The following is a 27,444-nucleotide window of genomic DNA, read 5'->3' on the forward strand; positions in this document are numbered from 1 at the left end:
AAAATCCGGGATTTTATGCGGCAATACCAAATTTCGTCCGAAATCTCAGGATTTCAGCTAAAATTTTGGTTTCGGATAAGTCTGAAATTTTAGCTGAAACTGAAATTTAAAACCATGAGCACAACAGTTCTTAATTGCACTCACCGTTCTTGTCGTTTATTATATAAACGACAAGAACGGAGAGTGCAATTATAAAAACATGAATGTGCTGATATCATTTTCCTCTCCACACGCAGCGGGGATTATGCTCTGCCTCCATCCTCTCTACAAGAAATGCCTCCCTCTTATAATTTTTCTAGTGCTAGAGTCTTACTTGAAATAATCATCTTGCCTCAAAGCTTCTTGAGCAATAATCTTCTGAGCAACAACGCCGGCTCCAGCGTGCTCCATTCTGGTGGTTAATGATACAGGGAAAGATGCTCTCCAATGAAGTCGTTGCTTGGGAAGTAAATGAAAAGTTTATGTTAGTGTTGGAGTTCCACGCAAAAGCAAATAGTCCCACATCGGTAAAGTGATGGGGATGGGGCTGGGTTATAAGGGAATGAACACCCTCCCTCTAATAGCAAGCTTTTAGGGCTGAGTTCTACCTTGTTAGATTCTCAACAGTTAGGTACATTCCCAATGAGCCAAAAGCTGTAGAGCCGATGGAATGTGTCAGGCAAGGCCCTTTAAACCGGTCACGTACTAGGCCGGGTCCCACCTAGTCCGATAACTTGGCAAGCCCTTCCTCATGACCGGGAACATACCACCACACTTCTGAATTCGCCATCCTCAGCAGCCCACTCTATAATGACTTTCACACTAGCTTTTTTTGCTAGGTAGCCCTTTCCACAGGTCGCCTCTTCTGCGGCGGCTCACTTTGTGGCAACTTCACTCTGATGGCTTTTCACTCTGGCTTTTTACTAGGTAGTCATCTCCACAGGTCGTCCATTCCATGACTTAAACACGGCACGTGATGGTTGCTCTGATACCAAATGTTAGGTACTAATGCAGAACGCACGGCTTGGATCAAGTCTTTTATTTTTTATTTTTTATTTTTCATCATTTTAGTTAGAGTGTTTTTTTAGGGCATCAAATCTTGTTCTTCTGGCCTGATTTTGGTATCTTTAGAAAAGTTTTTCAATTATGTATCCAAGGAGCTCAAAATCATGCAATTTGGATGTGATTTGAGCAAGTTATGTGCATTTTTAGGACATGTTAAGTGTCTATTACGGGATTACTATTTTAGGATTATCTTAGTCATATTTCTTGCTTTGATTTCTGTTACTTTAAATAAAAGATAGAGAATAATTGTTAGGCAAGTATTTATGTTTGCTATTCTTGGGTTTTCGCTCTCTTTATAATGTAATGACATCAGGAAAGAAAAAAAGAAATTGAATAAAGTTTATTTTTGGGACATCACTTGTGAAGAGAGCATTGGCTCTTTCACATAGGGAAATGAGCTCCTTATTATATTGGAGTTTTTCTCCAAACCGTGGCAATGATTTTTGAACCCCTACGAGATTATTTTAGTTGCTGCTTGTGTTGATCTCCATCTTGTGTTGTCGCTATGCTCCCTGCATCAAGTATCTTACCAATACGTCAAAAGCTTCAGAGCTGATGGAACAAGTCACGCAAGGCCCTTTAAATCTGTCCAATACCAAGTTGGGTCCCACCTAGTCCCATACCTAGGCGGGTCCTCACTCAGGATCGTAACATACCACCACGCTTACGAATTCGTCGTCCTCAATGGCTCACTCTGTGATGGCTTTCACTCTAGCCTTTTTCCCAGGTAGCCCTTTCCACAAGTCGCCCCTTCCGTGGCAGCTTCACTCTAGCGGCTTTTGCTTTGGCTTTTTACCATGTAGTCCTTTCTAGCTAGTCATCTCCACAAGTCGCACTTCCCGTGACTCGAATACAACACATGGTGGCTGCTCTGATACCAAATGTTAAGTACCTTACAAATACGTCAAAAGCTCAAGAGCTAATGGAACCAGGTTGGATCCCACCTTGTCCCATACCTAGGCGGGGCCCCATTCAGGACCGTAACAGTTTAATGTGAGAAAGATCGCAGGGGAAGAGTAAATGGGTTTGGTGAGACGGTGTTTTTTTACGAAACTGCTTTGTGGGTAGAAACAAAAGACGAAGAGCAAATTTAGGTGAGAGAGACAGGGGGAGGGAGGGAAACGGTTGTAAAGTCTATAACCAATAATTTCGTAAAATGAGGGCAAATCTGAAGGAGGCGAATTTATGAGGACCCTAATTTTATTTCATTGGGTGTGTATAAAGTGTAAACTACCTTCAGTTGTCACATTAACCATGAAAAGCCGATGGAAAAGGTTATATTTTTCGTCAAACTCATGTCGACGAGCTGTGTGTTCAGTTGGAAGGAAAGGCATTTCTTGATTTTGTTAAAGTATAAAAGAATAAAATAACGCCTTCTCCACCAGCTTAAGATGTTGGAGTAACAGGTAGTTTCACATGGTATCAGAGCAAAGGTCTTGAGTTCAAACCTCCTTGATAAAAATCCATATGCGATGGTCAACCCAAAAGTGGGGCCACATATGCCACATGTAAGCCAACCTAAAGAAAGAGGATCACATGTGAGGGGGAGTATTAAATTATAAAAGAATAAATAACACCTTCTCCACCCGCTTAAACTTTCGGAGTAACAGGTTGTTTCACATATTCTGATGATTCTCCTAGTCAATGGAAGGTGACCCATCTCTCTTACTCTGCTTTTCTCTTTAAAGAAGTCCAAAGGATCTCTCAATGCCCTTCACACCCTCTTTCCTCTCTTTGACTTGTTTAATGATTAGTCACGCTTCTATAAGCCGTCCATTTTACACCAAATAAATCACAAAATAAGACCATACGATTAGATATTTTGGTGATAGATGAGCCTTGTTGGAAGCTAGCTTTGGTGATAGATAACCGTTGTTTGAAGCTAGCTGGTGTGTGTGTGTGTGTGAGAGAGAGAGAGGCTTGGAGCATCTTCTGACCCAAGCAGCTTTATGGGCCCTACTTGACGGTTTGGGATTACTGATAACATTGGTAATCCAACAGCTGTCCTCAGAAAATTTCCCCTTAGAAAATTTTAATTTTATTTTATTTTTTCAAAAACACTTGGCCCAAAAATTCAACCCTGTCTAACCCGTTCTATTGGAATACGACTCTCCTTTGCAGGGGTATTTACCTGTAAATAAAAAATAAAAAAAAATCCAGGGTCATTTCCGGTAATTGATCAAGAAAGTTCCAAGGGTATTTCCGTAAATTTCACAAAATCCCTTCTCTGCGTTTTTAGGACGCGTTGCGTTCCTTCAGAGCTCCATTGTCTCATCAGCGTTGGGCAAATTGTATGGAAGAGAGAGAAGAAGAAAGAGGGGTTTACTCGGTGTGGGCGGTTCCTCCAGAACCAGCAAAGAGTAGATTGAAGAAATTGATGGAAAATCTCAGATCCGAATTCGGAGGTCCCGAGTTCGAACCCCACGTCACCATCGTCGGAGCCATCCGTCTCACCCAAAAAGACGCACTCCTCAACCTCCAATCTACCTGCCAAGCTCTCAAACCGTATACCGCCCGTATAAATACCGTATCCAGAGGGGGATTCTTCTACCAGTGCGTATACCTCCTCCTCCATCCCACTCCCGAGGTCTGATATTACTCTCCCCCTTTCTTCCTCTTCTTTTTTTGTGTAAATATTTGGTATGACTGGGTTGGGGATCTCTTCTTCTGATGGGATGATCCTAACCGTCAATTAGAATGTGTAACAACTCTTTCTTAATGTCTATGTGGAAGATTGAGATCAGCGAGGTTTCTACTTTCTAGGGCATAGCAAATTTAAGATATTTCTAGTACAAATTGATGGCCATGTTCTGAATAAGGGTGCAACTCGGGTCGGGTTGAGGACAAACCGAACCCGACCCCAGCAACCATTTGCTCAACCCGAACCGACCCGAATTCCAACTCGATGACGATGAGGTGTTGGAATAAAACCAACGAGGTTGGAGGGAGAAGATTAGTTTCAAGAGAAGAAGATTGTTCTCTTGATATCAAAAGCACAAAGAAAATAACCCAAGTTGTTGTACTACTCAAAACCCTTCCAATTTCACTTCAAGAAGTTACAAATGAAGAAGATACATAGTCTAAAACATAACCTACATTCCAAATCCGAATTTTAATAAGTCTTAACTAATCTTAGCTTCCCTAAGTACCACTAACACACTATCACATGAAAAGTAAATAACTAGCACAATTCCAAAACACAAAATATAGTCCCTAGGCCATTAAATGCCACAAAGGAGATTTCCAATGTGGTCAAGAATCTTCCAAGCCAAGAAGTCAAGTGGATAGATGATCATGATCTAGTGGTCAAGATTAATTTCCAACAGCCCCCCTTAAGCTAGACCACTACAATACCGAGTTTTGCCTTCATCTTGATGAATGTATCGGTCTTCAAAGCTTTTGTAAAAATATCCGCAACTTGATCTTGAGTCTTGCAAAAACGAACGTTGACAACTCCACCATTTACCAAGTCTCGAATGAAATGATACTTGATCCTTATGTGCTTGCTTTTGCCATGAAAAACTGGATTCTTTGTGAGTGAAATAGCCGAACTATTATCACAAAATAAATGTGTACCACATTCTTGAGGATGTTTGAGTTCTTCTAATATCCATCGTAGCCAAAGACATTGACAACCCGCCGAAGATAATGAAATGTACTCCGCTTCCGCCGTAGAAAGAGCAACAACCGATTGCTTCTTTGATGCCCAAGAAATTGCACCCGAACCAATGTTAAAAACATAGCCGGAAGTACTCTTGCTATCATCAACACTTCCGCCCCAATCACTATCACAATAACCAATCAAACTTGATTCTTTAACTCTTCCATAACGTATCCCATGATCAACCGTTCCACTTACATACCTTAGGATTCTTTTACCGGCTTCCCAATTACTTCTTTTTGGTGATTCCATAAATCTACTAAACATACTCACCGCAAACATAAGATCCGGTCTTGTAGCCGTCAAGTACATGAGACTACCGACAAGACTTCTATAAAGAGTTGCATCAACTCCTTTCTCATCCTCATTCTTGCATAGTTTCAAACCAACTTCCATAGGTGTGCTAATATGTGTAGCACCTTCCATTCTAAACCTTTTTAGCAAATCCTTTGCATACTTCTTTTGAGAAATAAAAATTCCATCATCTCTTTGGTTGACCTCAATACCAAGAAAGAAATGGAGAAGACCCATGTCGGTCATCTCAAATTCTTGCATCATATTTCTTTTGAATTCTTCACACATACTTGAACTATTGCCGGTAAAAATTAAATCATCAACATATAAGCAAACAATCAAAAGCTCACCTTTAGTGTTCTCTTTGATGTAGAGGGTGTGTTCATAAGGACACCTTTTAAAACCATTCTTCATGAAATATCCGTCAATGCGACTATACCATGCCCTTGGTGCTTGTTTCAAGCCATATAAAGCCTTCTTCAATCGGCACACTTTGCTTTCTTCACCTTTCTTCACAGAACCGGGAGGTTGATCAACATAAACCTCCTCTTCAAGAAACCCATTTAAGAATGCCGATTTGACATCCATTTGATAAACCTTCCAACTATTTTGTGCCGCCAAAGCTAGAACCATACGAATTGTCTCAAGACGAGCAACGGGAGCAAACACTTCTTTGTAATCAATGCCATACCTTTGCTTGTAGCCTTTTACTACTAAGCGAGCTTTATACTTTTCAACTTCACCACTTGCATTCAACTTTGTCTTGTAAACCCACTTCACACCGATAGTCTTTTGCCCATTTGGAAGCTCCGTTAGCTCCCAAGTATTGTTCCTTTGGATTGAACACATTTCTTGATTCATTGCTTGCTTCCACTTTTCTTCTTGACATGCTTCCTCAAAACTAATCGGATCGGCATCGGCAAACAAAGCAAAATTTGCCAACTCTTCATCGGTAATTCTTCTAGACTTTTCATAAATTTCTCTTATGCTTTTCGTCTTCCTTGGAGGAGAGTCAGGGCTTGTTGAAGACGATGAAGATGATGGAGCCGAAGAAGATGGAGAAGAATATGGAGTGATAGTAGGAGCCACATCCTCTTCATTTTCTTCAATTCCACCGTCATGAATATCTTTGCTTTCATCCATATCTACCAAAACTTCTTTCTTCTTCTCACTTTGATTCCAATTCCAACATTCTTCTTCTTTAACTTCACATCCCTACTTATGACAATCTTCTTAGTCATGGGATTGAACAACTTGTACGCTTTTGAACTTTCACTATATCCAACAATGATACATATTTCAGATTTATCATCCAACTTTCTTCTTGTTTCATCCGGCAAATGAGAGTAGGCAATACTACCAAAAATTCTCAAGTGAGAAACACAAGGCTTATGACCACTCCAAGCTTCTTGAGGAGTCATACCTTGAACACTTTTTTATGATGCCCGATTCAAGAGATAAATAGCACATGCAACGGCTTCCGCCCAAAACATATTAGGCATCCCTTTAGCTTTCAACATACTTCTAGCCAATTCCATAATCGTCCGATTCTTCCTTTCGGCAACCCCGTTTTGTTGAGGTGTGTACCGAGTGGTAAGTTGATGCCGAATCCCATTCTCTTTCAAGAAATTCTCAAAGTCATGAGAAACATATTCACCACCTCTATCGGAACGCAAAGTTTTCAACATGAAACCACTTTGCTTTTCAACCAAGCTCTTGAAAGTTTTAAAGCATCCAAAGACTTCCGATTTTTCTTTAAGAAAATAAAGCCATGTCTTTCTACTATAATCATCAATGAAGGTGAGAAAATATCGATTACCTCCAATTGATGTTGTTTGCATAGGCCCGCATAAATCCGAATGCACTAGCTCAAGAGGATTTGATGCCCTCCATGCCTTTCCACTGGGAAAAGAGTCTCTTTGATGCTTTCCAAGTGCACATCCTTCACACACTTGATCTTGGCGGTCGATATTCGGCATGCCTCTCACCATATGCTTCTTGTTCATGAGAGATAAAGTGCTAAAGCTCAAGTACCCATAGCGAAGATGCCATAGCCATGACATATCTTTGACAATAGTGTTGAAGCAAGGAAAAGCTTCACTTTGAAACTTTAGAGGAAACATCTTGTTTTGAGTCATTTTCACCTTGGCTATGAGAACATGATTCTTGTCTTTGATTTCACATACATCTTCCTTGAAATGAACATCGTGCCCTTTCATTAGAAGTTGCCAAACACTAAAGAGATTGTGCTTTAGACCGGGAACATAAAAACCATTGGAGATGCGCTTGACGCCGTTCTTTGTTTGAACAAGAATATCACCACTTCCCCTTACGGAAAGCCTCTTGTCATCACCCGTTCGAACTTCACTTTGGAGAGATTCATCCAACTTTACAAATACGCCTTTGTTGCCGGTCATGTGGTTACTACAACCACTATCAATATACCACGTCTCTTCAAGAGCCACTTCTTGCACATTACAAGCAAGAAAAAGTGTGTCTTCTTCTTTACTTTCTTCTTTCTCATGCATGAAGGTGGAGTCTTTCTTGCTTTCTTCCGCAATCTTCTTTCTACAATACTTCATTGTATGACCAAACTTTTGACAATGATAGCATTGAATTTGGGATAGAGGTCTTCCTCTCCCTCTTCCTCTTGTAGAAGAACCACCTTCATCTTTTTCATATTCTTGATTTCTTTCTCCACCATTTCTCCCCCTTCCACAAAAAGAAATTCTTCCTCTTCCTCTTCCTCTAGAGCCTCCCCTAAAAGAGACTTGAGTTTGAAAAGCTTGTTCTAGAGGAGAAGAATCAAATTGCTTCATTCGTAGTTCATGGGATTGGAGTGATCCCAACAAACTTTCTATGGATAAAGAAGCAAGATCCTTTGATTCTTCAATTGCAACAACAATATACTCAAAGTTTCGAGTCAAACTTCTAAGGATTTTCTCTACTATCCTTTGATCTTGAATATCTTCACCGTTTACTCTCAATTGATTCACAAGAGAAATAACACGATTGAAAAAATCTCCAACCGATTCCGAATCTTTCATCCTTAATGCATCAAACTCACATCTAAGGGTTTGTAATCTTACCAACTTTACTTTGTCTTCTCCTTTGTACGATGTATAGAGTGTATCCCATGCTTCTTTTGCCGTAGTCACCGATGAAATTCGTTCAAAGACGACTTCATCTACCGCTTGATAGATAAAGAACAAAGCCTTCTTGTCTTTCTTTCTATTGTCCCTCAACTCATTGAGTTGTTGTGGAGTGAGAGCCGTTTGATCCTCCGGTTCTTCAACGCCGGTCTCAACAATATCCCATAGATCTTGAGATCCATACAAAACCTTCATTTGGATACTCCATTGGTTGTAGTTCTTGCCATTGAATCGAGGAAGTTGAGGTTGCAACATATTGGAAGCCATGATCAACCTTCAACCTATGCTCTGATACCACTTTGTTGGAATAAAACCAACGAGGTTGGGGGGAGAAGATGAGTTTCAAGAGAAGAAGATTGTTCTCTTGATATCAAAAGCACAAAGAAAATAACCCAAGTTGTTGTACTACTCAAAACCCTTCCAATTTCACTTCAAGAAGTTACAAATGAAGAAGATACATAGTCTAAAACATAACCTACATTCCAAATCCGAATTTTAATAAGTCTTAACTAATCTTAGCTTCCCTAAGTACCACTAACACACTATCACATGAAAAGTAAATAACTAGCACAATTCCAAAACACAAAACATAGTCCCTAGGCCATTAAATGCCACAAAGGAGATTTCCAATGTGGTCAAGAATCTTCCAAGCCAAGAAGTCAAGTGGATAGATGATCATGATCTAGTGGTCAAGATTAATTTCCAACATGAGGTTCCACCCGACCCGACCTGACCCGACTTCAACCTGACCAAACTGAGATTTTAAGCTTAACAAATAAAAATAAAATTATTAAAAATATCGGGTTCACTTGGGTCGGGTTGCCCAAGCCCTCAACCCGAAGCCGACCCCGACCCAACCCGACTTTTTTCCGAGTTGCACCCCTACTTCTGGTTGGATATGTAGAGAGTTTATATGTTATGTGCATCTTAGTGGTGTTAGTTGTGTGTGAACTACGAAGTAGTGCTATGTAATGTGGGTAGTGGTGTGTGGTTTTTAAGTAGTGGTTGCATTATGCATGTGCCAAGTGGCATATATATATATATATATATATATATATATATATATATATATATATATATATATATATATATATATATAGAGAGAGAGAGAGAGAGAGAGAGAGAGAGAGAGAGAGAGAGAGAACATTTCCTACACACTTGTGTAGATAAGTTACCTACACACTAGCTTAAAATACAGTGGGGGCCCACATTGTTTGGGTGATCTAAACCATTCATTTGAATGGTCCTCACAGAGATAGGGTGTCCACAAAAAATCAGATCCATAGGATCATCCCAACCCTACGATTTGTGGAGGTAAAATGGACGTGTATATACCTTCACAAATTAGTCCATTTTTTGCCTCCATAGTTTGAATGGTTGGGATGATCCTATGGATCTGATTTTTTGTGGACACCCTATCTATGTGAGGACCATTCAAATGAATGGTTTGGATCACCCAAACAATGTGGGCCCCAACTGTATTTTAAGCTAGTGTGTAGGTAACTTACCTACACAAGTGTGTAGGAAATGTTTTCTCATATATATATATATATATATATATATTTGAAAGGTAACAGTAACAATATATTCCAAGAAGCTATAATACAGGAAGAGGGACAAGATGTCCCAAATACAAAAAGTATCAAGTGGTCAACGCCACTAAAGAGTTAAATACAACAATATTATCCTGAAGGACCACCCCTTCTTTCGCTAAATGATCAGCCAAAGAGTTTGCCGAACGCCTTTTATGTTGTAGGGTCGGCTGTAATAGTTGCACTAGATCTCGAATCTCATCAATCTCCGGAGCAAGACACCAAGGGCCACCACGACGGTTAGATGCCCAGGCGATGACATTTGAAGAGTCCCGAGTTGCACCCCTTATTCAGAACATGGCCATCATTTGAAGAGTCCAAGTGGCATATATTTGTATTTAAAATGTTATCATCTAATGAAATGAAGAATAAGAGAATTTTATAGCAAAGGAAACTTTGTAGGAGAGTCATGGTTCCTCTCGATTTGAACCACTAGGAGGTCCGGTTGCCTCGAATCAACCTCTCTCCCACTCATTTCTTTTTTCTTTTTGTTTATCTCCGTTACGGCTGACTAGGCACGTAACATTTTACGCTGAGAGCCTCTGTGTACACCAGGTCATTTAAGAGATTTATACACTAGGCATGTTCGGATTGGACATATAGTTGGTTTATACACTGAGTTTCGGTGTACACTAGTATGTAGAGAGGGCTGTTTGTGAGCTCTGAATCTGTGTTCAGGATCGTGTCCAACTATATAAAGCATTTAAACCAATAGCACAAGGATAGTAATAGCTGTTATTCTTTCTACATTACAAACAAATTCATTTCAACAACCTTCAATCATTGAGAGGGACTTTTAAAAAATCATTTAGAAACATGAAATCTCTGTGCAGTGTCATCTTTAAAGGAAATCGTATGATCCATTAAATTCTTGTCTGATAAATTAAACTTGTATCATGAACTGTCTTCATGGGTTCGGGGCCGAATTACACATTATCAAATCTGAATAATAACAATAGTATCTCCGTCCATTTATTTATTTTCTATGTTTTCTTCTCAGCTTCATATTTCCTACACTTTCTTCTCAGCTTTATTATCTTGGTACATGGATATTAATGTGAATTTTGTTTTTATAGGTTATGGAAGCCAGCACGCATTCAACACAACATTTCGGTTACCAGAGCTCAAATCGTGAGTTCTTGACTCCCTGATTTCTCTTTATATTCTGTTGAATGTATAGTTTTTCTTCTACATTGATGGACTCCCTTGCACTATCGTTTCTGAATTAGTAAAGTGGAAAGAAAGATATGAAGATTTACCGAAGAATCCATCCAATTCTATCCTTTTAAAGAGATGCGATGAAGGGTCAATTTAGTTGCACGTAGTTGCCTTGTAAGGTAGCGTTGTGTTGGGGGTTCTACGGGAAAGCAAAGGTTCCCATCAGAAAAGTAAATGGACTTATAAGGACTTGAGCACCCTCCCCTTAACGGCTAGCTTTTAAGGGTGAGTTCTACTGAGGTCGGGTGAGTCCTACTGAGGTCTCAACAATTGGTATTAGAGCGAGGGTCCCTTAGGAAAGATCTTGTAGCTCTCATGTGGATGGGCTTATAAGGACTTGGGCCTCCTCCCCTTAATGGGGCTACCTTTTTAAGGGTGAGTTCTACCCGGGTCCAAATACGGTGACTCAAAAGAACTGAAGTAGTAAATAGGTGTAATTGTTGTTCGGTGGGGGACAAAAAGTCATGCCTCATGGGCAGACAAGGGAGAGTCAAGGCAAGTAGTCTCCTAGTAGTTTGAATCAAAACATGCAACCAAACACTATTAGTAGATAATGTGGCACCCCAAAAACAACTAAAACACCTAATAAACCCTTGAAATTGTGCAACCAACCATGTTCTGTCTTTAGAAATGACAACAAACAAATTTTGTTTGTTACTTTGTGAAAACAGTATCCTAAGACATGATAATTTCAGCTACAGAAAGTTATCTTGAAAAAAACAAAGAAATTCGACTCTTCAAGTTAGAAGCATTTTTGGGCATGTTCATGCAACCCAAACTGCATCATTTTGCTGCAGTTGCATTTTTTAGAGCTTTTGTTTCTACCTTCTATTTTTTGGTAGGTAAGCTGGGATTGGACCTCCAACCTCCATGTTGAAGAACAAAGCCTTGACCATTGAGCTAGAGGCTCAATCCCATCTGTTCTTCCGTCATCGCCTCTACTATCATCATCATTATTGTCGCAAGCATTACTTTTTCCCTTGGGCTCTGTTTCTTTCAATGTAGAATGAGCATAAAATTTTACCACTTAAAAATGGGCTTAAAATTTGTTTTACTCCTATTTTATGTTGAAAGAAACATAGCCCTAATGATTGTTGCTAATACTATAATGTCTTCCTTGCAGCTTACATGCCGCATTTGAGCCTCCTTTATGGAGATTTAACAGATGATGAGAAAGAAAAAGCTGAGGAGAGAGCCAAATTCCTTGATCAGGACCTTTGCAATCTGAGCTTCGAAGTCTCTAGCCTTACCTTGTACAAAACAGACACAGAAGATAAAACCCTTAAATCATGGGAGAAGGTGGCCGACTGCAACCTCCTACATGGTAACTAGCTTATGTATTTGGCTACTTTCCAAAACTAACTCCGTATCTGATTATAGATATAAGATGTATGGGTTTTGTCAGTAGACACATCTGCTAAATAAATATCGACTACCTACTTTATGTGTATAGTTTTTGTTATTGTTACTGATTTATTCTCTCTCATAATGTTGGGTTGGAATAAGAAAAATATTAGCTATATGGGCCACACTGGCTAATACCAGTGTGGAATATTTTGTTGACAGGGTGCAAATCTCACATTTGTTGTTCGTTCTTTATTCCAATTCTTTTTCTCAGTATTTAAAACTCAAACTTGTAAGAGAACTTGTCCAAGGTAAAAGATGGGTTGAGTTGGGCAAGTCAAAGCAGTTTTGATCGACATAGTAGAGTAAAACTGGTAAAACTCAGGTGACAACCCAGCTAAGGAAAATTTTGCCACCCAAAAAATTTAGAAAAGAGGAAAACACACACACACACACACACACACACACACACACACACACCAATGAAAAGAGTTTTGCAAGAGTTTGAAGAATGTTGGAGTGGAATACAAATAGTGAATTGATTATATGGGGCTATGGGCACACACATGGTTTTAAATTTCCACCGAAATTTACATAAATTGTCCACAATATTTTTGTTTCCACCCCACCAAAACACATACTAAGACTAAAACCGTAATTATATTATTAGTATACTATATTAGAACATATTAAATGTGAAATGTGCTATATACTAAATTCTCAGACATGTGCGACAATGCATGTCACTAGGTATTCGATGTTTTTAAACAATTATGGATGACTATATTGCTAGATGGTTTCTAAGTGTGTATTTGTGCTTACTCTAGCATTTTCTTCATTTTAAAATTCTATCATTTGTATATGTTTCCATAGGTTTTCGTGATTTTACATGATTTCTACTAGAATTTCCAACCGAAACTGAAACTGAAACCAAAGTTTAAAACCTTGGGCACACTGGCACATACCAAATAAATAGGGATAAATAGTCTCATGTCATGGTCCGAGTCATGCACTCCAGAGATTGTTCTTTCTTTATTTTCAATTCTTTTTCCGTATTTAACGAGAAGTTGGCCAGCATAAAAGATAGTCGAGTTGAACTTAAAAGATCATCAAGTTGGACAAATGATTGATTGACACAATTGATATTTTATTAACTCCAGTAAGTCTAAGAAGTTCTGATAAACTTGGTGTAGCAGAACCCAGACTTGAATGGAGAACATGGCAAGGTGGAACAGAGCCAACTTGGGTGATTCAATGATGAACTTGGGTTTTTTTTCTTTTTTTTTTGAATGGCAATGAATTAAATTAATAACGAAAGAGACTGGGACGACCCTGGCGATTGAGATGATCAAGACAATACAAAGCACAAAATAAAGAAAGCAACATAAATGAACAACACATTAAGGGTGCCCGGGGGAGGGATGAACTTGGGGTGTTTTTAAACTGCTTTTTCTTAGGCACAGAGGAAAACAAGTGCCTTGACATTAATAGTGTCATTGAACAAAGCTGGAGACAGCCTATTTGTTGTTTTTCATGGAATGATGGAATACGGGACTAAGGAGTAGTAGTTGACAATCTTAGCAAAGTTAATTACCTAGGGGATGAAAATAGGCTTCGGAAACTTTCCCCACCAAGCTTCCGGCAATGTTTTCCGGCGTCCTTAGGGGCGAGAGGGACCTTGTTCATCTTTGGAACTTTTTCAAGATGTTTCAGTCTAATTATTATTTTTTTCATCACCCCTAGAGCATTTTACCAAACAGGCAAAAGCAGGACCCAATTAGTGTCAAGGGGCATAAAAGTTTCTTTCTTTTTAGCATTTTCCTTTTAAATTTTCACTCGAGGAGGACAAATTGCATCCATTTCTAGAATACCATTTAATAAGATTAAATATGGGACACCATTAAATATAAGGGATTTGCTAAGCTCGATCGCGAAAAGGCTTTTCGCGGCTGGTCTGTTGCACGTCAGGCCAGCGACCTCGTGAATGGAGACAAAAGCTGTTGTCTTCCTTAGCGAGGTTGCTGGTCTGATGTGCGACAGACCAGTCACGAAAATCCTTTCGCGATGGACGCTAGCAATTCCCTAAATATAAATATATCTTAATTATTAGTTTTATAGTCTTTTACAAAGACAAACAAAAAGTTGTGGGAAGGCAGGAAAATGGGGGGTGAAAATATCAATGCCCCCTAGAAACTTTCACATGCAATGCAAGATTGGCTGCCTTGCATATCTCCTGGACCCGGACTCTCTCAGGCCGAGTCTCACCCACCGATTCAGCCACAGCCTTAGCCAACTCGTCCGAGTCTGGAACGGTGTCGAGACCCTCACAGACCCTAACAGCCACACCCAACTCTTCTATTCTCAAAATTCAAAACTAGCATGGCTTATGTGTCACAAGCTATGCTGCATGGATATGCAACAGAATGTACGTAGCCTATTCGTTTTAGATTGTGAGCCCCGGACCAATTATTGGACTCAAAATCACACTTAATTTCGAATCCAAAAATCGGTTTAGGCCCACAATCGGTTGTCACAATCTAAAACAAACAGGTTTAATCCATTATAAGAATTTGATATTTTCATACTATATGATTATAACAGGTAATATATTAAAAATTTGTCAGCTCTGCAAGGGGAGATATGTGTGAAATCAAAACCTATCCGAGTAAATGCTAGGGAAACCGAGAGCAGGACCTAAAAGGGGACCCAAAAAATTGATTCTTGCGACAACATACTAAGTGATCTGAGAAATCCCTTAGATTTAGGAGAATCAAGAAAAAGTAAAGTTTTTTGTACACATGTCACTTTCTCATTATAATTCCCATGCTTGGTCGTACTCTCGGTCTTCATATCAATTTCCTTTGTAGAAAGGCTAAAGGTTTAGTCTCATATTGGAAAATGAGAAAAGTGGAGGTTTAATGAGTATCTCTCCACTTTTCGCTCTTGTTTTCAAATTCAAATGGTTTTGCAAATTGTGGGGCTATAGGACGCACTTCGTACGTACACATCGTTGTGAGGATTTGCTTAAAATTTTCCTGATTGATTTAGAGCCAGTGATTGTGATCTTGATCAATTGGTGTGATCGAGTAGTGGATGATCCCAAGCGGTAGGTGCAACTCGGGTTGGGCAAGTCGGGTTTTTTTTTTCGAAAACTCATGATTCCCAAACCCTGCCCTACCAATGATAATTTTCGGGTCGGGTTTTAACTTGAAAAGGCACCTAAATGTCAATAAATAGGACATAAATACACAATTTGTAATAGAATCCAAGATTCAACTGTTGGAATCATATTCTAGTGATTTCCAAATACTTTTTATCCTTCTTTAGAGATTTATAAACCCTCTTTTTATACCATTTTCATTTCTCTCTCGTTATCTATTTTCTACAGAAACAGAAACCAGTATCAAAGACATCGATACATTCAAACTAGAGGGCTTCATTGTATCTTGGAGGCAAATTTGCAGATCCCGACACCCATCAAATATTCTTTTAAGGAAAGCCGCATCAGTAATGCACCTTCAAGCGTCATTCCTTTGTATTTGCAACAAAGTTTCATCACCCCTAGAGCATTTTACCAAAGAGCCAAAAGTGGGACCCAATAAGTGTCTTTCAAGGGGCATAAAAGTGACTTTCTTTCTAGCATTTTCCTTTTAAATTTTCACGCTAGGGGGGACAAATTGCATCCATTGCTAGAATACCATTTAATAAGATTAAACTAAATATAAATATATTAAGAGCCAATCAAGGGCCCTTTTCCGGCTCTTTATGCAAGGCTCCCTTGCATCATCATTCCTCATATATTAATTATTATTTTATAGTATTTTACAAAGACAAACAAAAAGTTGTGGGAAATCGCATGACACACTATGGTATACAGCTAATAGTAGGATAACAAGTATATATGTAGCATAACTAGCTGCTACTAAAATTATTTTACTTAGTCGACCTCTTGTTCTCTATTATCTGTCTCACCACTACCCTTTATGAGAGACACCAAGTGCGCGAAGCTCTTCCACAAATTCCTCCAAACTCGTAGAAGAATTCCCACCAACTTTGACCGCCTCCAAGGCTGCCTTGCATAGCTCCTCGGCCCGGATTCTCTCTGGCCGAGTCTCACCCACCGACTCAGCCACAGCCTTAGCCAACTCGTCCGAGTCTGGAACAGTGTCGGGACCCTCACAGACCCTAACAGCCACACCCAACTCTTCTACCAACAGCCTCGCGTTCAGGAACTGATCAGCCGTCATGGGCCACGCCAGCAAAGTGACACCCGCGACGAGCCCCTCAAGCACTGAGTTCCACCCACAGTGAGTCAGGAACACACCCACAGATTGGTGATTCAGAATCGCCACCTGTGGGGCCCACCCCTTAATCACCCACCCCCTCCCCGCCACGCGTTCTTCGAAACCAGCTGGAACATCCACGTGGCCATCCCCCACTCTAAAGCAGAACACGAACCGGGCCCCACTTGCTTCCAGCGCAGCAGCCAAAACCTCTACCTGGCGCCCCGTCAGCGTGACCTGGCTGCCAAAGCAAACGTACACTACGGACCGCTCGGGACATCCATCGAGCCACATCAGCACATCAGCGACAGGCACCGAGCTGGGCCCACCTCGACCGGCGGGCCCCACACCTCCACCGGGTGAAAGAAGCGGGCCCACTGCCCATACTCGCTCGTGCCCGGCCTCCTTCCTCACGTGCTCCACATACACATCCTCCAACTCACGAAATGTGTTGAAAATGCACGCCCAGCTAGAGATATTCGCGATCATATCCTCCTTCACCAACTCCGCATCTGTTTCGCCCTCGTTCTCCTTGCACAGCCGATACGTGCCGGGGAGATGCTGATAAGGGAAAGAAGGCGAGTTCGGGATATCTGGAAAGGAGACGACAGAATTGGGGCCCACTGGGTCGTTGCGAGTGAAGAGGGAGTTGAAGATGGAGACTGTAAGAGCTCCGGATGGGGAGAAGAAGATCCGGGGGATGCCAATCTGGTGGGCCAGGTGGTGAGTCCAGCCGAGGAAGGAGTCGGAGAGAATGGCTACTGGTGGAGAAGGGTGGGTCCGGAACCAGTCCAAGATGGGATTATAGAGTTCGTGGAGGGCACTTCTGAAAGCGAGGTATAGTTTGGAAGAGTTGTTTGGAGGGAGATCTTTGATGTTCTCTATGCCTTGGGGAAGGGAAGGGTGGTTTGGGAAAGGGAGGATGAGAGTTTGGATGGAAGGGTATTTGGAGAGGAGAGGAGTGAGGATGGGGAGGTTTTTGGGGGTTATTAGGATGGTAATGGATAATCCTTGTTTAGATGCGAGATGTTGGGTGAGATCAAGGAGGGGTATCATGTGGCCCTGCGCAGGGAATGGGAAGACCAGGATGTGTGCGCTCTTGGTTTCCGACATGGTTGAGAGAGAAGAAGTAGTAGTAGAAGAAGAAGATGAAATTCCCTCTGGGGGCTTGTATATCTAAATGGGCATAATAATTTTAAAGTTGGATGGTGAGTTGAACTTAATAAGACATTAGTGTTTCATTTGACGTAGGCTCATACGTCTTTAAAAAGTCAGGGTCATTTCAAACAAGAAGTAGGGGACAGGTAGAATTAGGAAAACATCACTTTGTAAACAGCTCCCCGCCGCCCCCCCCCCCCCAACGCCCAAGTGTAAATTGCTCTTAGCTACGCCCTGGTTGGATGGTCATATAAGCGCAAGACATTAGTGCCCCTCTGACGTTTGATCTTATGACAGCCTCTTAAAAAATGCATTGTCAGCCGTCGATAAGGAAATTAACAAATTGGAATTGTCTGTTAATTTGCTATTTAGGAAAAGGCACCAAACAAACAAATTGTGATTGTCCATGTCTGATGAGCCCTTTTTGGAGCTTCTGTTCTACCTTTGTGTTAAATTTAGGATTTCACTAAACTAGTTAACTTACCAACTTCTCCAAAAGCTTAAGCTGTTGGAGAAAGGCGTTATTTATCTTTTATACTTTAACACTCCCCCTGCACGTGTGACCCACTTGGAAACACGTGGCCATGTGATCCCACTTTGGGCCGACCATCGCATGTAAAGTTTTGCTATCCTGAAGGTTTGAACTCAAGATCTTTGGCTCTGATACCAAGTTAACTTACCAACTTCTTCAAAAGCTTAAACTGTTGGAGAAAGGCGTTATTTATCTTTTATACTTTAACACTTTGTCGCCTAGACCATCATCATCATCATCATCGTTGCCATTGTTGTTGGCGAGAATTACTATTTGACTTCACAATTGTTGCTACTACTGTAATGTACGTCATTCTTACAGCTTACAATAAGCATGTGAGTCTCCGTTGTGGAGAGAGAGAGAGAGATATAAATTCCTTGGTCAGGACCTATGAAGCATGCTTTGGTATTCCTAACCAGTGACTTTCTTTTAAGCATTTTCCTTTAAAATTTGACGTTAGTCGGACAAATTGCATCCATTGCCAAAATACCATTTAATAAGATTATTATTAAATATTAATTTATTAATTATTACTTTATTGGATTTTTCAAAGACAAACAAAAAGTAGTGGACAGAAGAAAAAATGGGGGATGAAAATATCATTGCGCCCACTAGGAACATGACTTTGGTAAACAGCTAAAATTAGGAAAACAAGTGTATATATATAGCACAACTGGCTAGTACAAGAATTATGTGACTCGATCGCCCTCTCATAGAAGAAGCCCCACCAACTTTGACTGCCTCCAAAGCTGCCCTGCACATCTCCTCGGACTGGACTCTCTGCTGCCGAGTCCCACCCACCGACTTAGCTACAGCCTTAGCCAAATCGCCCCAGTCTAGCACGGTGTCATTGCCCTCACATACCCTAACGGCCACACCCAACTCTTCAACCAACAGCCTCGCGTTGAGAAACTGAGCAGCCTTCATGGGCCATGCCAGTAGAGTGACACCCGCGACGAGCCCCTCGAGCTAATGGAGCCAGACTGGGTCCCACCTAGTCCCATTCCTAGGCGGGCCCCATTCAGGACCATTACAATTTAGTGTGAGAAAGATTGCAGGGGAAGAGTAAATGGGTTTGGTGAGATAGTGTTATTTTACGAAACTACTTTGTGGGTAGAAACAAAAGACGAAGAGCAAATTCAGGAGGGGGAGAGAGGGGGGAGACGGCTAGTAATTCGGTAAAATGAGGGCGAATATATAGAAGCACCCTAATTTACTTATGGAAGAGAGGAGGAGGAGAAGAAACAGGGGTTTACTCGGTGTGGGCGATTCCTCCAGAACCAGTAAAGAGTAGTAGATTGAAGAAATTGATGGAAAATCTCATATCCGAATTCAGAGGTCCCGAGTTCGAACCCCACGTCCCCATCCGTCTCACCCAAAGACACGCACTCCTCAGCCTCCAATCTACTTGCCAACCTCTCAAACCGTATAACGCCCGTATAAATACCGTATCCAGAGGGGGTTTCTTCTACCAGTGCGTATATCCCGAGGTCACATATACTCTCCCCCCTTTCTTCTTTTTTCCTTTATCTGTATATATTTGGTGTGATCTTTTGTATACATCGAAACTGGGTTGGGGGATGATCCTAACCGTCAATTAGAATGTGTAACATTCTTAATATCTATGTGGGATCACCGAGGTTTTTGGGCATGACTCATTTAAGAGATTTCTGGTACAAAATTCATGGGCATGTTCAGATTTTGGACTTGTAGATAGATGGTTTATACACTGAGGTTCGGTGTACACTACGAGCGTTTATGAGCTCTGAACCTGTGTCCAACTGTGTAAAGCATTTAAATCAACAGGACATGGATAGGAATAACTCTTACTCTTTCTACATTACACACAAATTCATGATAACAACCTTCGATCCTTGAGAGGAACTTTATAAAAAAAAAAAAAAAAAAATTCATTTAGAACCAAGAAATCTCTATGCAATGCCATCTTTGGAGGAAATCATATGATCCATGTAAAATTATTGTCTGATAAAATTCAACTTGTATCATGAACTGCCTTCATGGGTTTGGGGCCGAATCACAAATAATAACAACTGTAGATCTTCCCGTCCATTTTGTTTATCTTCTGTATTTTCTTCTCACCTTCATATTTCCTTCAACTTCTTCTCAGCTTCATTATATTGGTACATGGATAATGATGTGAATTTTGTTTTTAATAGGTTATGGAAGCCAGCGCACATTCAGCCCAACATTTCGGTTACCAGAGCTCAAACCGTGAGTTCTTGACTCCCTAATTTCTCTTTATATTCTGTTCAATGTCTAGTTTATTCTACACTGATGGCATCACAAACTCCCTTTCACTGTCCTTTCTGAATTGGTAAAGTGGAAAGAAAGATATGAAGATTTATGGAAGATTCCATCCAATTCTATCTTTGTAAGGACATGCGATGAAGGGTCAGTTTAGTTGCACGCAGTTGCCTTGTAAGGTAGCATTGTGTTGGGGGTTCTACGTGAAAGCAAAGATTCCCATCAGAAAAGTGAATGGATGTGGATGGGCTTATAAGGACTTGGGCCTCATCCCCTTAACGGCTAGCTTTTAAGGGTGAGTTCTACCCGGATCCCAATACGGTGAATTAGAACTGAAGTAGTATATAGGTGTAATAGTTGTTTGGTGGGGGGAGAAAAGTCATGCCTCGGACGAGGGAGAGTCAAGGCAAGTAGTCTCCTAGTAGTTTGAATAAAAAAATGCAACCAAACACTACTAGTAGATAACGTAGCACCCCAAAACCAACTAAAACACCTAATAAACCCTTGAAATTGTGCAACCAACTGTGTTCTGTCTTCAGAAATGACAACAAATTTTGTTTGTTACTTTGTGAAAACAGTATCCTAAGACGTGATAATTTGAGCTATAGAAAGTAAGCTTGAAAAAAACAAAGAAATTCGACTCTTCAATTTAGAAGCATTTTTGGGCATGTTCATGCAACCCAAACTGCATCATTTTGCTGCAGTTTTCTTTTTTTAGAGCTTTTGTTTCTACATTCTATTTTTTGGCAGGTAAGCTGGGATTGAACCTCCAACCTCCATGTTGAAGAACAAAGCCTTGACCATTGAGCTAGAGGCTCAATCCCATCTGTTCTTCCTTCATCATCTCTACTATCATCATCATTATTGTTGCGAGCATTACTTTTTCCCTTGGGCTCTGTTTCTTTAAATGTAAAATGAGCATAAAATCTTACCACTTCAAAATGGGCTTAAAATTTGTTTTACTCCTATTTTATGTTGAAAGAAACATAGCCCTTACGATTGTTGACGATTGTTGCTAATACTATAATGTCTTTCTTCTAGCTTACATGCCACATTTTATTTTATTTTTGAAAAGTGACAAATTTTATTAATATTAAGCTGGCATTCGGGACCAGAGGTCTCAGCCTCCCTTACATAGGTTACAAGAGACCATAGCATATGTGCCCAAGACCATTACAACGTAGCATACCCCATTAAGCACTAAAGATACAATTGTTCACCTCTCTTCCCACAACTTCATTGTCCTTGTGGAGTTGGAAGCTCACTGTATTAATCCTTCACCTCTACCCTTAGTCTCCGAACCAAAAGCTTCCTTACCAAAAGAGCCCTTGTGTAGCAAAGAAAAACTTTACAAAGCAAAAAACACGCAGAATATCCTAAGGAATAACAAGGCGAAAGACTGAGTCCCTCAAGCCACTGCAACCGATAATTGCATTACAGGATTAGATCAATAATATCCCTTCGCTATTGGCAACTTGAGTAAGCCTCTACCACCTTTGTCAGGAAGCACCCAGATAAAAGAAACCGCTAAAAACCACTGTCAACACCCAAATCAAGACTTCCCAATAAAAAGGCGAATAATGCTCTTCATACCTCACATTCCTAAGATACTTTTTTTTAAAAGATGACTATATATTACTAATGATGAAAATTACAAGCCAGGGACAAGTTGTCACCATCAAGTATTACATCAGAAGCATAGAACAACAAAAAGAATACATCCAAAACTACCCATTAACATCCTCCAAATGAAAGTCGGGTATGATTATAGCGGTTGATTCCAAGAATGCCCCCTCTTTTGCCAATTGATCAGCTAGGTTATTTGCCGACCTCCTTCGATGGGAAATTTGGGGGCAAATCATACGAATCCGGTCCCTAATTTCTGCAATAATTCTGTGAAGTTCCCATGGTCCCGAAGATACATTCTTTGCCCATGCAACCACATTTGTAGAATCGCCCTCAATTATTAATGGACCCAAATTGTTTCCTGAATACCACCGAAGGCCGAAGCAAAGAGCCCTCGCTTCCGCTTCATTTGCATCGCATATACCAGCCGGACCCGAGAAAGTCATCCTAATCTGCCCTCTAGAATCTCTAATCACCCCTCCAATGCCAGCTCTCCCAGGATTCCCAAAGGAACTTCCATCAAAGTTTATCTTCATCCATCCCACAGGTGGTGTTATCCATTTTGGTGTGACTTTTGGCTTTATCTTTCTTTCCCAAATTACAGCGCTCCAATTGCGTAAAATTTCACTAGTTCCGTAAGTCAGACCCTTTTTGTTTCTCACCCATGAAATTAATTCGATTTTCATTGATAAAGTGACTCTCTCCACCGACAGAGCTTTTTCCTCGAATATGCGACTGTTTCTTTCCTTCCAAATGCTCCAAACGATAGCATATGGAAGCGCATTCCATAATGCTTGCCCAGTTTCCCCAAAGCAGCCACCATACCAATTTACTAAAATCATATTTATCTTTTTAGGGCAGACCCACGCCACACCAAAAGTTCTCATTGCATTATACCATACCTGATAAGAGAATGGGCAATGAAGAAGCAAGTGATCAAGTGATTCCTCCTCCTTCAAACAGAGAATGCACCTGCTTGGTATTTGAAAGCTCCTCCTCTTCAATCGGTCTTGAGTATTTATACATCTGTGTGCCACTGTCCATGCAAATGCTACTATCCTCGGTGGAATAGTAGATGTCCAAATTTTACCTCGACGAGAGACACTCATATTCCCCTCGTTCATAACAGCAAAGAACGATTTAACTGAAAAAGCTCCTTCAGATTCAAGTGTCCAAATTCTCCGTCATCTTGAAAAGAAGAACAGTAGCACGATTCTAACACACTTAGGAGTGCTGCCAGACTATCCGCTTCTTCATCTTTCAAATCCCTCCGCATTCGAATATCCCAGAAACCATTTCCAACTTCAGCGCCCCTCACCAAGTAATCTGAAATTTTTGTATCGATGTTTGAAGCGATTCGGAATAACTCTGAATAAGAGAAGCATAGTTGTGTGTCACCCACCCACAAATCTTTCCAAAAGCGCACATCAGTCCCCTTTCCAACTTTAAATTGGACAAAAGGATCAAAATTCGATCGAGTAGAGCAAATCGATTTTCACGCTCCAGATCCTTTTCCACTAGTACGAGATTTAGCATTCCAATGACCCCATTCACGACCATATTTGCTCCCGATAACCTCATGCCAAAGAGAATTCTTTTCCGCACCATATCTCCATAACCATTTCCCTAGCAAAGATTTATTCTGCAATATGATCTTACCAATGCCTAATCCTCCACGCTTCTTTAATTTGGTGACCTTTTTCCAATTGAGAAGATGTTTCAACTTAGAATCTTTACCCTCCCCTTCCCAAAGGAAATCCCTCTGCAACTTTTCAATTCTTTGTGCAACTTTAGCCGGCACTTTGTACAACGACATGAAGTACACCGGCATATTTGCAAGAGCCGCCTTGATTAGAGTAATTCTCCCCCCAAAAGAGATATAATTTTTCTTCCATGTTGATAGCTTTCTTTCAATTCTTTCTATCACCGGGTCCCACTGAGACTGAGAAGGAATTCCATAGCCTAATGGAAGACCAAGATAAGATATTGGCAACTTACCTTCATTACAGCCAATCGATTCAGCATAATCACAAATCTTGCTCTGATCAACATTTATACTGGCCAAGACACTCTTTGAGAGATTGATATTTAAGCTGGAAGCAATTTCGAACCACCTGAATATCTTTTTGATATTATCGACATATTCTTTGCGGTCCTCAAGGAATATTAGCGTATCATCTGCAAATTGCAGATGACTAACAGATTGCAATAATCTACCTGGAGATAATCCTTTAATATATCCCATTGCTTCAGCCTTAGTTATCAAGAGACTTAGAGCCTCCACCACCATAATAAACAAATACGGTAAGAGAGGGTCCCCTTGTCTCAACCCTCTTTCGCTCTTGAAAAAACCTTCAGCTGACCCATTAATGAGAATAGAGAAAGAAGCAGAACTGTAACAAGCTTTCATCCACTGTCGCCACTTTAATCCAAAGACCATTTTTTCCTGTATAAACTCCAAAACCGACCAGTCCACATGATCATATGCTTTCTCAATATCGATCTTTAAAATCAATCCCTTTTGAGCCCCCCCCCCCCCCCCCCCCCCCCTCTCTCTTAATAGAATCAAGGACTTCATTCGCTATGAATACTCCGTCCAGAATCTGTCTTTTATCAACGAACGCACCTTGGAATTGTGATATAACATCCCACATTCCTAAGATACTCACCATTCATGTTTCTTTTTCTTTTTTTCTTTTTTTTATTTGATCTCTTCAACTATACTTACCATCCTATCTTGCTTCCGGCCGGAAGGCGCTTATAAAGGGTTGATACCCTCGGCCCTTTTCATTACTTTTCTTTCCTGCAAAATGAAATAACTTTTTCATAGCGTTCAGATCTTCTTCATAATTTATTCCGACATTTGAGCCTCCTTTATGGAGATTTAACGGATGATGAGAAAGAAAAAGCTGAGGAGAGAGCCAAATTCCTTGATCGGGACCTATGCAATCTGAGCTTTGAAGTCTCTAGCCTTACCTTGTACAAAACAAACACAGAAGATAAAACCCTTAAATCATGGGGGAAGGTGGCCGACTGCAACCTCCTACATGGTAACTAGCTTATGTATTTGGCTACTTTCCAAAACTAACTTGATATGTGATTACGGATATAAGATGTATGGGTTTTGTCAGTAGACACATCTGCTAAATAAATATCGACTACCTACCTTATGTATATAGTTTTTGTTATTTTTACCGATTTATTCTCTCTCATAATGTTGGGTTGGAACAAGAAAAATACTAGCTATATGAGCCACACTGGCTAATACCAGTGTGGACTATTTTCATGACAGGGTGCAAATCTCACACGTATTGTTCGTTCTTTATTCCAATTATTTTTCTCAGTATTTAAAGCTCAAACTTGTAAGAGAACTTGTCCAAGGTAGGGTAAGTCAAAGCAGTTTTGATAGACATAGTAGAGTAAAACTGGTAAAACTCAGGTGACAACCCAGCTAAGGAAAATTTTGCCACCCAAAAAATTTAGAAAAGAGGAAAACCCACACACACAGAGAGAACATGCACATACATGAAACCAGTGAAAAGAGTTTTGGAAGAGTTTGAAGAATGTTGGAGGGGAATACAAATAGTGAATTGATTATATGGGCGCACACATGGTTTTAAATTTCTACCGAAATTTACATGAATTGTCCACAATATTTTTGTTTCCACCCCACCAATTCACCGAAACACATACTGAAACTAAAACCGTAATTATATTATTGGTACAGGACATATTAAATGTGAAATGTGCTATATACTGAATTCTCAGACATGTGCGACAATGCATGTCACTAGGTATTCGATGTTGTTAAACAATTATGGATGACTATATTGCTTGATGGTTTGTAAGTGTGTATTTGTGCTTACTCTAGCATTTCCTAGAACTTCATTTTAAAATTCTATCATTTGCATATGTTTCCATAGGTTTTTGTGATTTTACATGATTTCTACTAGAATTTCCAATCGAAACCAAAATTGAAACCAAAATTTAAAACCTTGGGCACCCTGGCATGGTCCGAGTCATGCACTCCATAGATTGTTCTTTCTTTATTGTCAATTCTTTTTCCGTATTTATAAACTCAAAAAAGAATAAGAACTTGGCCAGCGTAAAAGATAGTTGAGCTGAACGTAAAAGATCAACAAGTTGGACAAACGATTGATTGACACAATTGATATTTTATTTAACTCCAGTAAGTCTAAGAAGTTTTGATTAACTTGGTGTAGCAGAACCCAGACTTGAATGGAGAACATGGCAAGATGGAACAGAGCCAACTTGGGTGATCCAATGATGAACTTGGGGTTTTTTTTAATGGCAATGGATTAAATTAATAATGAAAGAGACTAGGACGATCCTGGCGATTGAGGTGATCAAGAAAAAACAAACCACAAAATAAAGAAAGCAACATAAATGAAGTCACATTAAGGGGGGAAGATGAACTTGGGGTGTTTTTAAACTGCTTTTTCTTAGGCACAGAGGAAAACAAGTGCCTTGACAATAGTAGTGTCACTGAACAAAGCTGGAGACAGCCGATTAGTTGTTTTTCATGGAATCCGGGACTAAGGAGTAGTAGTTGACAATCTTAGCAAAGTTAAGAACCTAGGGGATAAAAATAGGCTTCGGAAACTTTTCCCCACCAAGCTTCCGGCAATGTTTTCGGGCATCCCGAGGGTGAGAGGGACCTTGTTCATCTTTGGAACTTTTTCAAGATGTTTCAGTCTATTTTTTTTTTCCTCATCACCCCTACAGCATTTTACCAAACAGGCAAAAGTAGGACCCAATAAGTGTCAAGGGGCATAAAAGTTACTTTCTTTTTAGCATTTTCCTTTTAAATATTCACGCTAGGGGGACAAATTGCATCCATTGCTAGAATCATGGTTTGAAATTTCGGTTTCGGCATAAAATTCGGTCCTCGCCGAAACCGAAATTTCCGACTAAATTTGGTAAAGAGGGGCGAAATTTTGGTTTTCTGGGCTGAAATTTTGTAAAGGAATAAAAAATTAATATTTTGTCCAAATTTTCGCCGAAATTACCGAAATTTTTTACGTCTCAGCCATTTCGGATTTCAGTCATTTCGGTGTCGGTGTTGACCTTGAAATTTCAACCATGGCTAGAATACCATTTAATAAGATTCAACTTGGGACACCATTAAATATAAATTGGGATTTATTAGGGTCCATCGCAAAAGGCTTTTTGCAGCTGGTCTATCGCACGTCAGACCAGCCACCTCGTGAATGGAGACAAAAGCTGTTGTCTCCATTCACAAGGTGGCTGGTCT

The 27,444-nt window shown here is 40.2% G+C and overlaps 2 protein-coding genes and 1 pseudogene across 2 annotated transcripts; 2 read left to right on the forward strand and 1 right to left on the reverse strand.

Annotated features, from left to right (window-relative positions):
* The first annotated feature begins 3,257 nt into the window (after positions 1–3,257).
* On the forward strand, positions 3,258–12,526 carry LOC143860984 (cyclic phosphodiesterase-like). Its single transcript, XM_077371857.1, has 3 exons — positions 3,258–3,631; positions 10,820–10,874; positions 12,085–12,526. Exons 1-3 carry the CDS (start codon positions 3,338–3,340, stop codon positions 12,291–12,293), a joined length of 558 nt encoding a protein of 185 aa, XP_077227972.1. The 5' UTR covers positions 3,258–3,337; the 3' UTR covers positions 12,294–12,526.
* A 3,553-nt stretch (positions 12,527–16,079) lies between these two features.
* Positions 16,080–17,911, reverse strand: LOC143860982 (UDP-glycosyltransferase 89B2 pseudogene; annotated as a pseudogene).
* LOC143860345 (cyclic phosphodiesterase-like) lies at positions 17,700–25,339 on the forward strand. The gene is made up of 4 exons (XM_077370931.1): positions 17,700–17,758; positions 19,480–19,768; positions 20,456–20,510; positions 25,007–25,339. Exons 1-4 carry the CDS (start codon positions 17,700–17,702, stop codon positions 25,225–25,227), a joined length of 624 nt encoding a protein of 207 aa, XP_077227046.1. The 3' UTR covers positions 25,228–25,339.
* The last annotated feature ends 2,105 nt before the right edge of the window (positions 25,340–27,444 follow it).

Source organism: Tasmannia lanceolata, unplaced genomic scaffold, assembly GCF_043159265.1.
Source record: "Tasmannia lanceolata isolate RefF3 unplaced genomic scaffold, GAP_Taslan_0.1 ptg000037l, whole genome shotgun sequence".
Classification (NCBI taxonomy): Eukaryota; Viridiplantae; Streptophyta; class Magnoliopsida; order Canellales; family Winteraceae; genus Tasmannia; species Tasmannia lanceolata.

What these genes read in the sequence shown, in the direction of transcription:
- LOC143860984 (XM_077371857.1), top strand. Translation starts at nt 3,338, where the DNA reads ATGGAAGAGAGAGAAGAAGAAAGAGGGGTTTACTCGGTGTGGGCGGTT. An exon ending in TCCTCCATCCCACTCCCGAG is followed by an intron (nt 3,632 to 10,819) that starts GTCTGATATTAC and finishes TTGTTTTTATAG; the next exon opens with GTTATGGAAGCCAGCACGCA. An exon ending in CGGTTACCAGAGCTCAAATC is followed by an intron (nt 10,875 to 12,084) that starts GTGAGTTCTTGA and finishes TCTTCCTTGCAG; the next exon opens with CTTACATGCCGCATTTGAGC.
- LOC143860345 (XM_077370931.1), top strand. Translation starts at nt 17,700, where the DNA reads ATGGTTGAGAGAGAAGAAGTAGTAGTAGAAGAAGAAGATGAAATTCCC. An exon ending in GAAATTCCCTCTGGGGGCTT is followed by an intron (nt 17,759 to 19,479) that starts GTATATCTAAAT and finishes GCGAATATATAG; the next exon opens with AAGCACCCTAATTTACTTAT. An exon ending in ACCAGTGCGTATATCCCGAG is followed by an intron (nt 19,769 to 20,455) that starts GTCACATATACT and finishes TGTTTTTAATAG; the next exon opens with GTTATGGAAGCCAGCGCACA.